Source organism: Polistes dominula, unplaced genomic scaffold, assembly GCF_049000335.1.
Source record: "Polistes dominula isolate Pdom_NZ unplaced genomic scaffold, Pdom_raw_medaka contig_22, whole genome shotgun sequence".
NCBI classification, from domain to species: Eukaryota; Metazoa; Arthropoda; class Insecta; order Hymenoptera; family Vespidae; genus Polistes; species Polistes dominula.
The window spans coordinates 5,237,864-5,252,051 of record NW_028300966.1 but is presented as its reverse complement, the minus strand read 5'-3'; the positions used below and the strand labels follow the sequence as shown (position 1 = coordinate 5,252,051).

At 34.5% G+C, this 14,188-nt stretch overlaps 1 protein-coding gene across 3 annotated transcripts in view; it reads right to left on the bottom strand.

Annotated features, from left to right (window-relative positions):
- Positions 1–13,489, bottom strand: part of LOC107071712 (inactive tyrosine-protein kinase Dnt) — a 78,205-nt gene extending 64,716 nt beyond the window's left edge. The window contains exons 1-2 of one of the 3 annotated variants that reach the window (XM_089172895.1): positions 13,252–13,488; positions 12,883–13,141 (exon numbers count right to left, since the gene is read on the bottom strand). In XM_089172895.1, coding sequence (XP_089029021.1) covers positions 12,883–13,009 — 127 coding nt within the window. In that variant the 5' untranslated portion in view covers positions 13,010–13,141; positions 13,252–13,488. Of the gene's footprint in view, positions 1–12,882 lie in introns of all 3 variants that reach the window. The other 2 variants (XM_089172896.1, XM_089172894.1) reach the window with 2 other exon arrangements.
- Between the last annotated feature and the right edge of the window lie 699 nt (positions 13,490–14,188).

Sequence of the window (14,188 nt, the reverse complement as noted above, 5' to 3'; positions counted from 1 at the left end):
GCTATGGGAAAAGAGTGAATCGAGTAGACGAGTTCATCGTAGATTTACCGACCAAAACTCGATTACTTTTCCCTCGATCATCCGCTTTACAGTCACTACTCAACTCCTTATATACCCCCATCATCGTTTTCTCCTTTCGCCATCTTCTTGATCGAAAAGCTTGAACGAAGCTCTTAGAGAATAAAACTTTCGGAGGATAAACTAACGTATCTAAATATCCGTACTTTTCTTCTTTTTTATAAATTAGTCAAATCAATGTAATAAGATTTGTCATTAAAAAGCGGCTCGAGTACTTCCAAATTTATATTCAAAGAAATAAAACACATACTTACTTACAAAAGTTAGGAAAAAAGGTAATTCTTATTTTATAATTTTGTAATCGATCATTCTTTGAAAATATGCCGATTATTACTACGGTTTACTTAATCAAGCATCATTGATCGAGGACCACCTTCATTTTTTTTTATCACTCCTCCACTACTCCCCCCTACTACTTTACTCTCATCAACACAGCGAACGATAATTAGGCGAGCTCAACCAAGTGGAATTTTTAATTGGCGAATACTCGCTGGAAAGGAATTTCTTTTTGTTCTATCCTTCTGTCTCTCTTTCTCACTTTTGGTACATTTAGAGAAATAGAAAGAGAGAAAGTGAGATGGAAAGAAAGAAAAAGAGAGAGAGAGAGAAAGAGAATCAAAAGTTGTAAGCGCTTGAAAGCTAATTAAATTGGCGAGGAAGGCGCGGCAAAGTTGCACGAAGCCAGGACGAAAGAGTTCCTTCCTTGGTTCCTCCGAATATCTCGATCCCATTGGCAAAACTTTGAAACTCGACTCATTCTATCGCATGCTTTTCTTTGGATCGAAACAAACTCGAGAAGAATGGAATTTGAGGATGCACGTTACGAGACAAAACGAAACCGCAACGACGAGCCAAAGTTCGAATCACTCGAGACGAAAAGCTCAGCGTGAGAGTTAAACGTTAGATTCGTGTTCAAACGCTCGTAACTTATAAGCTTATTCAAAGTACAAAGTGTTAACTTTCTAATACCTTAGAGTAAGAAGAATATCATTCAAATTTCTACATTAACTTTAATCTTAGCTTTTAAATGGACCTAATAAATTATAAATATATTTTCTTAATCCAATTGAAGAGATATAACCTCACAGGTTAGTGGTACGTATGAAACTGGCAAGATAATACGGTAGACGACGACCTTCTTAACGTCTAAACGCAAGGAAATCCTTTCGAGGCAAATCGGCTTTCAGAATTCGTAGCTACTAAGATGGGTTGGTAGGATAGCTGCATATGTATGTATGCATGTATGTATGTAAGAGGCAGCAACCTCGAAGAGAGCAGAGGAGTACAGTTTCCTTCTTCTACCAAACGTTGTGCTCGTCTCCGAAAGGATAAATCCAACAGCAACTGGCGTCTGAGGCTGCTTTCCGACGTCCTTGTCAGGAATTGTTTGGAGATCCACCGTTGAAACTCGTGAACGTCTAGCAACGTTGTCATCGAACGGCTTGCAAGGCTGCGAGCGAGTTCCACTTTGACGCATGTGTTCTGCTATCTCTTCTCCTCTCCATCTTTATCATTCCTCTTCTTCCCAACCTCCTACTTGTCTAATACGAACTGACAAGTATATCCAAAAACTTTGTCGAACCATGGAAATCGTTTCACCACGCCTGAAGACCTTGCGCCAATTAACTATACTTTCATACGAAACTATTATTACTTGAACTTTCCCTTGAAATAAGATATTTTTATTTTTCTTTTTATTCTTATTCGTTAATCAACGTTTGACGAGGCCCCTAAGGCGCGACCTCATTCTTCATTTTTTTATTATTATTTAAAAGAACAATTTCTATTTCAGGTCAAATTTTCTCATGTTCGCGTTTGCAGTTAGGTTTTTAAATTCGACCCAAACAAATATGTCTAGTCTGTAATTAGATTTATGAAATATATCATATAAATTTATAGCAATGACGATTATATCTGCGTACTTATTCTGCTTTAATCAAAATTTGACTACTTTTCTCTCGCCTACCATCGAATTTAATCATATTTAATCGATTACGCGTGTATAGCAAGACGTTGATTTATTTCAAATAAACGCTTATAAAAGCCCTCGTTTTCTCTTCCGAGAGACAAATAGCATCATGATTATCATAGAATCTACCATAATGTATCTCGAATGCGTCATTGTATATGCGTTGCCATTGATTTAATGTCGGAGACTCACTTTTAACGATATCCTAATGCGTAACGACAAATGGCCGATTAACGTAATTAATCAGAATAAAGAGTAGGTTCCTGACGTGCACGCAATGTCACTATCTCAACAATGAACATAAAGCGAGAACGATTTTGTTCTTCCAGATCGATTCTTTTAACGGTTCTAATTTGTTCCAACCATCGTTGAAACTTCCTGGGGAAACTTAATTATTTGCGAGAAACCACCACCTACCTTATGACTATATAAGCAAAATTAACATTATAAGAATTGCAATAGATAAATTTAATAAACGTAATCAAATTAAAATATCAATTATTCAAAATATTTAGTTCCTATTTAAAATAAATTTTAATAGCACAGCATTTTGATTTGAAAATAAAAAATAAATAATAAATTATTAAATAAATATGATAATAAAAATTTAATAAAAAATTATGTGCAAATTTATGTGATAGAAAATAATTATTCGTTACAACTTAATTACTAAACAAAACGATTCAAGTACTTCAAGCATTCATGTATTTCAATTACAGTATAATTAAAGTAATATGTTTAAATTACTCTTACGATCGATTTGTCGGCAATAAAGTTCACATCCTTTTAATATTTGAACGAGTTAACTATTATACTCAAGAGAACGATCCTACAAAGTTATCTTCTACACCGCGCACTTGACTTTGAGTGTATTACGTAAGGACCAATGGCAAGTAAAGAAATAGAGATAGAAGGAGAGAGAGGGAGGGGGAGGAAGAAAAATACTTTAACTGTATACAAATAACAAGTGTTTGTTCGCACGCTAAGCTATAAAAAACATCCGTATACGCGAGGTTGATTTAAACCATATAAACAAATGTCTATATTTCCCTATCTCTCTCTCTCTCTCTTATTCTCTTTCCTCTCTTTCTCCCGGTTTGCCTCCGTTAAACCGTCGAATATGTTGGGAGAATTCTGGTTGTTGGTCGGTGCCGTCATGCGTTCGACATGTACCATATGTCACGCGTGAACCCACGAGGCCGCATATCGATCGAACAATTCCACAAAAGTATTCGGATTACTTTTCGATATTCAGAGCATAGATGACTGAAAAATACAATTCGCGACGTCTTTCCAAACTATATTGCTTTCCTAAGTAGTCCCTCCTGTGTTTCTTAAACATTTTATCCTCCCATATTTTGAATTGATAAAGTATCAAGAATAAAACGACAGGTTTCGTACTATTTAAAAATGATTGATTTTATGAAAAATAAAAATACATAGAATTAGTTAACAATTGGATCAAATAAAAGAATCGAAAAAGATATTGTAAAAAGCGAATATCGAAAATGTAATATTAAAACTTTCATTCAAAACTCGACGTTTTTATTATGTTCACTGATTTATTAACCGAGTTATTTCTAATATGAAATAATAAAAAGCGCTTGATATATCCATTATTTATTCGTATCCAATTGTTAAAGTATTAATATTATTTTAAAATTACAATTTTTGTGTTTAAAAAAGGTGTAATTAATTACCGATTAGTATATGACTATTTATAATAAATAATATACAAATCGAGAATACAAAATTAGAATAAAAATCATGCACGTAAATATTAAAACGCGTTATCTCGAGAAAATATTTTCATGTGGAATGCGAGCTCGCTCGGGTTTGCAACAAGATAGGTAGTAAATGCGAGAGAAAGAGAAAGAGAGAGAGAGAGAGAGAGAGATACGAAATCAGCGATATGGAAAGCTGCCATGAACCATAGAAATAAAGCTGGTCTATGCTCGAGGATTCACAGTATCGGTTTCAGCCTTGTGCACCAGGTGCTCACAGCCTCGCATATTCGATTGCAAATCACAAGCATACTTCTCGATCGATGCATTAATAGCAATATATATTGCATTTACACTGACCATTGAGCGTGAGTACAGACATTCCTATTCAATGAAAATCGAACTCTCCTCATTCTCTTCCTCTTTCTCCAATCGCGATTGGATTTTCGCGGATAATGAATAAATAAGTTAGATCAGCGTTCAATATAATGAAGTTCTTTTCTATTCTAAGGTATCTTCAGAATTACATTTTTTCTTCTATATATATATATTTTTCAATATTTTCGTTTAATAAAATCCTTGAAATTAGTTATCGATTCTAAATGTGAAAGAGAAATAAGTATCCAATTGTAATAGTAATTGATTTTGACCAAAACTTTTTATATTGTAAATTCATTTAATAAAAATTAATATTACGAATCAATTCTATTAACACAAAATATCCACATGAAAATAGAGACTCCTCTTATCGGTGCACTTGCCAAAACGCGTCTACCGTGTATATCTATGTAAAATGATCGATAGATGAATTTTGGTAATTTTGAGGCATTTCATTAACATCGAAATTAGAATTTATTTGAACGCAAACAATCTCGTTGATCGCAAGATTAATTGTTTATTTGTTTCTACGGGTGTTATGGACACACATCAGCAACGATTCAATAAATAAATAAAATATCGAGAAAGAAAGAAAAACAAAGAATTGAGTTTCAAATTTTGTTTGTTTTTTGTAAATTTTTTTATTTTTCATGCTTTCCTTTTGTTCCACCTGTTTAATACGGTTCGACATAAATTTCCATTATTCTTTCCTGACGGGTCATCCTTTTTCTAACACGACACTAAAAATGCTAACTGACAATGCCAGACCGTCGAACAAGAATCATTCGTTATCCGAAACTGTTCGAAAATATTGACAAAAATTTGATCATATTTCTTAGCTTATTTTTCCAATACATGCTATATGAAATACGTGCATATTATAATCGATATACATTTTCGTAGCGAAATTGTTCCATCTATATATACAGGGTGGGGCAATAACTATTAGCACCACAGATATCTTCGAAACTATAAGGTTCACAGAAATATTTGCTGAAATAAAATTGCACAGTACGAAGGGGGCCATCCGATAGCGATAATAGTTTTTTTACAGGTGGAGGTTCTCTGGACATTTGAAGGTCACCTCCATTTTTTCAAATGGATCGGTATGTTTTTGTTTCTGTATCATGATAGAGGAGCTTAAAACGAGTTCAACGACCTATCACATAAGGTCATTGAAGGTCATAGAAAGTACATAAAAGTGATAATTATTTTATCAATGGAAATTTGAATGGCAACATCTACGCTAATTTTATCAAGGATACATTGGGTCTTCTGCTAGAGGGGTTACCTTTACTTACACGACAAACCATGTGGTATCAACATAATGGATGTCCAGCACATTATTCATTGATTGCACGAAGAGAACTCGATGAAAAATTTCGAAATCGTTGGCGATAATACTTACAGTTTTGGCAGTAAATAAAATTATACGTTTAGTAGGTGTTCGAAATGATGACCATCAGTATCAATGCAACATTGGATTCTTTTTACGATTGATTGACTTGCAAGTCTTACAGTGTCAGAACTTATTGATGTACAGGCTGCAATAATTCTTTGTTGCATGTCGTAGAGTGTAGTTGGTACTTCTTTGTACACTTTATCTTTCAGTGTTCCCCATAGAAAGAAATCTAGAGGTGTTAAGTCTGGGGAACGAGCTAGCCACGATATTGGACCGCTGCGTCCAATCCAACGATTTCGAAATTTTTCATCGAGTTCTCTTCGTGCAATCAATGAATAATGTGCTGGACATCCATTATGTTGATACCACATGGTTTGTCGTGTAAGTAAAGGTAACTCCTCTAGCAGAAGACCCAATGTATCCTTGATAAAATTAGCGTAGATGTTGCCATTCAAATTTCCATTGATAAAATAATTATCACTTTTATGTACTTTCTATGACCTTCAATGACCTTATGTGATAGGTCGTTGAACTCGTTTTAAGCTCCTCTATCATGATACAGAAACAAAACATACCGATCCATTTGAAAAAATGGAGGTGACCTTCAAATGTCCAGAGAACCTCCACCTGCAAAAAAACTATTATCGCTATCGGATGGCCCCCTTCGTACTGTGCAATTTTATTTCAGCAAATATTTCTGTGAACCTTATAGTTTCGAAGATATCTGTGGTGCTAATAGTTATTACCCCACCCTGTATATAAAAATTCAGTATCATATTATATGTCCGCGATGAACACCGAAACTACTCAACAGATCTTAATAAATCTTCTTTTTATTTTGTCTGATTTTTTTCAACTTAGAATATAGGATAGTTTTTATTGCGATCAGTTTTTATTTTAGATTTAAGGATTTATTATTTACAGGTTATCTAAGTTTCTAGGTTCTGTAAGTATTCAATATATGACACTGTATTACAATTTAATTATTTCAATTTATTCACTTCACACGTTTTTGTCAGATTTTCATATGACATAGCTAACCTTGCTTTTTATATTTTAATGCAGTCAAATTAATATTCACTTATAATTTTGGAGAGTTGAAGTTAGGCAGAAAACAACATAAAATTTTTAATTTTACATTTTATCATCTCATATTTGAGTATAGTTTATTTGAGTATGTTATATTACAATATTGTAAATGAATTATTTACAAAGTTGCAAATTAACAATATATGATGATTTAATTTTTTAACTGAAGTAAATAACGTTGATTTTTAGCAATTTTAATATGATTACTTTTTTTATTATAAATTAAATAAATTAATTATTTTAATTTAATCAAGCGATAATTGGTGCACAATATTTTTCGTTAACCTGTCTTTTGCTAGCATAAATAGATTATATAATAATAAATAATAAATAGATAGAGATGTATAAAATGTAAAATATAAAATTTTATGTTGTTTTGTGCTTAATTTAAATTCTCTGAAATTATTAGTAAATATTAATTTGACTGCATTTAATAGTTTAATATTATATTAAATCAACGTTTTATAACAAAGTCATAGTAACGCGTGGCCGTTGAAATATATATTTAATAAAATTATATAATTAAATCTATCTTAAAGTTTTCATACGAACAAAAATAATTGTATAGTATATTTCTACAAAAATAACTCAATGCCAAACCTCCTTTTGATATTCAGTAGTTGAAACAGAAATTAATCAGACACCGACGACGTCGAGAATTAACTGGACGATGAAACACAACTATAATTATTTTTTGACAATATTCTTAAAGCGACATTAATTTCTTCAAATATTTTAAACGAATATTATTTTCTTCATTTTACATTTAACCAGAGAGAACAAGGAAAAGAGAATTTAATGAGATATGCGGTTACAAAGAGCCACTCTAAACCATTCCTTAGCGAGATAACAATATCTAAATTTTCGCCAAGATCTTATGTTTAAAATTACAAATTAAAGTAAATAATGAGACAATTAATTTTTGCATTAGATTATTATTATTTCCTTGAAAGTCAAGAATCTTAAAATTGAATTTTACCTTTTCGATAAATAATAAACGTTATGTAACTATGACTCGATGAACATATTGTTTAAGCACGTCACTTCAGATACGGTTAAAAAACGAAGGAATGTAGTCAAACTGAGGTGGCAGTAATAAAACCGTGACGTAACAAACATATTAATTAATCCAGTGTCAGGGATTAGTATGGTGCTAAAGAAACACGTTGTAACGCTGTTACTCTAACCGTATATATGCGAAAGAGCGTGCAGGCGGACTCGCTCGACCATAAACTATGGCGGTTAACGTTATCGTCTTCCCGGATCTCCATCCCTCGGCAAACTGCTGCAATTTAGTTAACGCTCTTCCATCTTGGAAACATGTATGCTACCAAGGAAATTGATATGGTCCTTACTTGATCGCTTTACGAAATGCTCACCGTTCCATTATTCTTTCTGTTTTTCTTCTTCATATCTTCTCTTCATATCTTTCTAATCGCAGGTAACCTGCCTGTCTGTCAATCTGCTTATCTACTTGCTTTTTCTTTTATCCAATTTTTCTCTCTTCTCCGATTCTTTTTTTCTTATAGTCAAACTTAACTTTCTACTATAATATTAGCATCATTTCCAAGAAAGTTTACACGAATCAGCTTTATATAATTATCGTATCGTTTCTTTCGTTTTTTTACCAATATTTGTAATTAAATCATTTATTATTCGTTTGATTATAAAAGAAAAAAAATTGTTTCATTGGTTCTTTCCCTCTCTTTTTTTCATTAAGATAGCAAAAGAGTGAACATGGGTGTAGAAAAAAAAGCAAACTATAGGAAAATTCAGTCTTCGTAACGAGACATTTGGAAGGGAACGAAAACGTTGCTTGTTTGTCGGCCGTTCGTGGTCCAGACAGTACAAACACAGAGGGTAAAAGGGGTGAAGGGGTGAAAGGGTGAGAGATGAAGAGGAGTAAGGGGAACGTAACGGCAAGCGATTGTGCGCACGTCGTGTCCCGAAAGCAAATTAAAAATCAATTCCAACGGCAATCCCAAAGTGTCGAGGTGCGTCGATGAGATTCGTCAACGAATATAACAAGTGAAACTCGGTTTTTCCTAAGAACCTGAAAACCTTCGAATCAATTACATAACTTATGACATCGCGATTTTGCCTAAAATCTTTAACTACATTTTACATTCTCTAATTGTTTCTATCATTTCCTTTTACTTTAAAATAAAATAGAAATTATCGTATTTACGTACATGTATATATATACATATAGTATAATATATACATGTCGAAAGACGAATGTTCAAGTAAAACAAAATGTCTATTGGAACATGTAAGCATTCGTTAATTATGGCATAAAAATGTCTTTAATCTTCGAATGCGCGTTTAATTGAATAAGGATAGTATGTATGAATATTCGTAAACGTTTTATTTCCTAATTTCCTATCACAACCAACACGAAAATCATAACAAATATCGCACGAAATGACACGCGAGAGTTAATCTTGTACACCAAAAAATGCCAAAAATAGAAACTATTTATAAAAAAGAAAGAAAAAAATAGAAACTAAATTAAATTAAAAATAAATTTAAAAATTCTTGTACGATCCGAAATGATCGTACGGTAATTAGATGTAGTTAAATCGCGCGCGTCCGATTCTATCGATTAGAACTATAGATCGATACTCATTGCGAGCATCGATCAACTACCGGCAACTATCGAAGCGCCCTTCTAGTTACCCCCACTTCTCGTATCCCCACTTCTCACTCCTAGTGCGTACGCCCTGTTGGGCCAGTACAAAAGGACATTCTTTCATTCCATTACTGGACGCCTGTGAATATATATCTAAATCAAAGGAGTTAAGTTAAATTAGTTAAAGAACGTAAGCGAAGCGAGCGAGAGGTGAGATCTTTCCATTATATACATTTCACATCTACGGTATTTTCCCGCGTGGTAACACCACGTGGTGGACCATCATTGTTATAATTAAATATCATCCAGGGTTTTTATGCCGCAAGGCTTTTCCCTGACGAGCCAATAAAAAAGTCATTGTTTCTTTGTTTGGCTCAATCACATGTTTGATTAATTTTATTCTAATCCCTTCTTTCTCATCCCCAGCAACTAATTACCAGAGGACTTTTCATTGAAAAATCTTTTGGTCATAACAATTCTTTAATTCGATTTTCTAACAAAAAAATACGAACGTTCATCATCCTTTTTTGATTTTCATTCCATAATAAAACGACAAATTTCATCCGCCTCGCGCGTCTACAATCCAATTACAAGTATCACCGATCGATCGAACAAAATGTAATCCTACATATAAGCTTTACTTTTTTAAACGTTATTATGCAAACGAAGGGTTCTCTCTTTCTCGCTATTTTTTTTCTTTTCATCCATCTCTCTCTCTCTCTCTCTCTCTCTCTCTCTCTCTCTCTCTCTCTCTCTCTCTGATATATTGCACTTTCACACCTGGCAATCCATTAAATGTAAATCATATTAAACTTTGCTCGCATCCCGAGTATGAATATCCGAACAATAAACTACGTCCTGAATAATCAACGATATTCCTGGTATAAAGAATGGCACGTGTTTGTTAAAATTAAACCTTGCAAACGTAATCTCACACAATTTCGTACAATAATCAACGATATATTTTTGCTATATAAAGAATGGCACGCGTTCGTTAAAATTAAAACTTTCTAACGTAACCCTGAACAGTTATCTCATGTAAGAGAGAGAGAGAGAGAGAGAGAGAGAGAGAGAGAGAGAAAGTACACCTATTTTACATGTAAACAAAACAAAACGAACAAAAAGTAATAAAAGTATGAAAAGTAAACGGTGATCGTTCGTCTTTTTCTTACTACGATTAAGAAAAAAAAGAAGAATCCACTTAATATCCAACGTTATTAGATATCGATTAGTGCGTTAAACTGGGTGCAATCGAATGGTTCGACGATCTCGATTAATTTGCGAAAAAGTGACTCGACAAGCCTGCTTGTAAAAGGACTGCGGTAACGAGTCATGGAAGAGTTCTACCAAGTCTGATATCCAATTGGAACCGACAGGGTCGCGTAAACGTTCCTAAAGTCCTACTACTGAAGGTAAATGCTGAATCTGCAAGAAAGAGAGAGAGAAAGAGAAAGAGAGAGAGAGACTTCTCTAGTATTTTCGTCTTTAAAAAAAGCTAAGGGAGGAGATGGGTTGGAGAAACGCTTTATCTTCCCCTCCCTTCCTCCTCCTTCCCTACCCCCACCGCCACCCCGTTCTCTCACTCCATCTCTCTCCTTTTCTTTCTTTCTTTTTTCCTCTCTTTCTTTCTCACTCTTTCTCTCTCTCTCTTTCTTCCCCCTACGAAACGAAGTTTTCCAGGGAAGTAAAGTCATTTCGCTCTAGCAATCTAAGTTAAGTGACTTTCGAGTGGCTCAGCGACGAAACTCAGCTCCGCTTCGGTCTTCGGCTTCGATCCTCTTCCTCGTCGTCGTCGTCGTTGTCGTCGTCGTCGTTGTCGTCGTCGTCCTAACGCTAGTAACCCTTTATCTTTCTATGCACCATTCTCTATTCTCAACGATAAAATCCAAAATGCAAGAGTATTACGCGATCCATTAGGCGGGCGCGTCTTCGCGGAGTTTTCTCGCATAAAAGAAAAGAAAACTCGAAACTTTCGTTCGGACTATTTTTTTCTATTCCGATCACCATCTGTCCTCTTGTACCACTTTAAAGATTAAACGTCCTGAGCTTCTACGCCGTACCCTTTTGCTTTTCCCTTTTTCTTTTCTATCTTTTTAGTTTTTCTTTTTTTATTTGCTTTAGTTTTCTTGTTTTGCAGAAATATTCGGTAGCAGATAAACAGATAGATGTAAATGATTTATCGAATTTTGGCAGAAAGCCATGGGATAAGCCATGAGGAATTACGTACGTCCAGAGAACGCGTATAAAACGTGAAATACTCTAGATCCGAATAACCGATCGACTTTACCATAAATCAAATGCGAGAAAATAAAGAAAAAGAAAAAGAAACTTTGTAAAAAGTAATATCGTATATAATAGTATTATATTTTATAATATTTTAACGTAAGAGAAAATAATATACAAGCTCAAAGTATGTGAAAACAGATATGAGACGTTTTAGAATTTTTATGTGAAAATAATACTTTAGCATTAAGCAACAAGTTCGCTATTTAATCGTAAATTAAACGATACCATCGTGTAAATTAAAGTATGCGAGAAAAAATAAGGAAAAACGGACGATAATATATAGAAATGGCTTGGAAATGCTCGAGATTGGCTCGATTTTCGAGAAATCACGAGTGTCCAGTCGCTCATAAATACGTCAACGTCTCTTTTTCCTTCCCCTTTTCCTTTCACCTTCTCATACTACCTTTCAACCCTTTTACCCCTTTTTACCGACGGAGAAGGAAAAAGCTAAAACGTCCCGCTCGTCGCTCACTTTACGTAGGAACGGGTGCGGCTATATGAATCATGAGGGTTTGTAAAGTGATATCGAATAGTATACAGAGTGTTCACACGCGCTAGGGTATATATATAGAGAGAGAGAGAGAGGTGCAGTGTATATAGGTGACACGGCCATTAAAACGAACGCCTCGTGCCGCAAATTGCTGATTCAACACTCTCCACGACACTCCATAAACGACGAGTGCCAATTTTGCCTCTCTCTGCCACTATCTATCGCTATATTTCTCTTTTTCTTCTTTTCTCCCTAGCTCAATCAAAACTAACAATAAGTAAGTACTTTTGGCATTTTTAACTTCTTGGTAATTTCGCCCCTCTCTCTCCCTCTCATACTCAATTACTAACTCTAAATTACTTTTCGCTCCTTAAGCTTCTATTTTATTACATTCCCCGACACCATTTTCGTGCTATCAATAGCATTGCGCTTCAATTGCTACATCGAAATAGATCCGTTTTCAAAAACGCTTCCCTTTCGAGCAGCATCCATACTCCTATTTCTTTTATCGGTAGTTCTTTCTGTTTTCTTTATTTTTATCTTTCTTTTCTTCTTTCGCGTTTTCCTACCTGCCTTCTCAAGCGTCGGTAGTTTTCAACCCTTCTGTTGTAATGGGATCTGTTAAAGAGTTCTTCTATAAAAGAATCATTATATCAAACTTTCCTTTTTTTACCTTTTTTTTTTTATTGAGATAACGTTGAGGTAGAAAACGAAGGAATACGAGAAAAGAGGTAAAGAAATCCTTTGAATGACAAGCTTTGTTTTCAGATATATTGAACAAGGTCTGATAAAATTCGAAAAAATAGTAATAATATCTGAACTAAACGAACTTACCCATCAGTTTCATAACTTGTGATTGGCTGATGAAAATGTTGAGGTACGCCTCGCTGCAGCCTATCAAGATTAGGAGAACAAGGAACTTGTATCTCTGGAGATTGCAGGATCCACCCGCCCACCACATTGTCTCACACACGGTCACATGCCACACTTTTTGCCACGACTACGAAGTATCGCACCGATATATAACCGACGCGTTTTTAAAATAAACAAACGATCGTGATCTTATCTTCGATACGATGAATACTTTTTTCACCTTTAACAGAATACATACTTAAAAACTATGTTTCGAGAAACAAAAGAAAAAAAATTTGTTTACAATCTTAGACCAATACCTATTTTTTTCATATTGTTTTCAACTCTTACCCGATTTTCTTTTTTTATATCTGATATGACATATATTATTAAAATCTTTTACAGCAAAAACAATATCAAAAAAAGATTGAGAAAAGGCAAATAAAGAAACAACAAATAGTTTGAGTTTCCGTTGTCTAGAATATATCAAAGTCACGTGGCTCCGAAGATCTACGAAAAAGGACGAGCGGACATAAATACGAACCTAACGTTGCGAACGTCCGGACGCAACTGGCGAACAGCGTACACGGTTTTTCAGGGACGCGACAGGATTCGCGCTTGCGCCTTACGCAAACAGGATAGAGATAGAAAAGTAGGAACAAAGAAAGGAATTGAACAAAAAACGGGATGGAGTGGTACATACTTTGGAAAAAAACGTTCGAACTATTTCACCGAAAACTAATTTCTACTTCTACGATTTGTTTTCTTCTCCATCAAAAATAGTTCCTTTAAGTTTTTTCTTTCTTTACGACGAGTAAATATGTTTTTTTAATTCTTTTAATTCTTCTTTCTTATTTCTTACTATTATTATTATTTTTGATATAACATTCGATCATTCGCACGCCCTCCCGCATTCATGTTTATTCGTTCGTTCGCAAATAAACGAGAAAATAAAATAGCGACTTAACTTGTCATATTTCAACGAATGCAGATGCCTTTCAAATTTTTTTCTTTGAAGCACGAAATTCCCTGCTGACGTGACCCCCAAGTGCGCGAAAAAATTCGGCACCCCTTCTTGGCCCCTTTCATACTCGTCAGAACGGCGCAATATCAGAGACGTCGACGTAAGCTGATCTCGTCTAACGGGAAATTGGGGTGCTAGCTCGAACAAAAATAAGAAAAGAAGAAGGAATAATCTGAGAAAGTGGAAGAAACGTATATATCGTACTGGAGAAGGAAGCTGCTTCTGTCCTTTTTCAAGTCCTTTTACCTTCGTTTCCGTCGATTT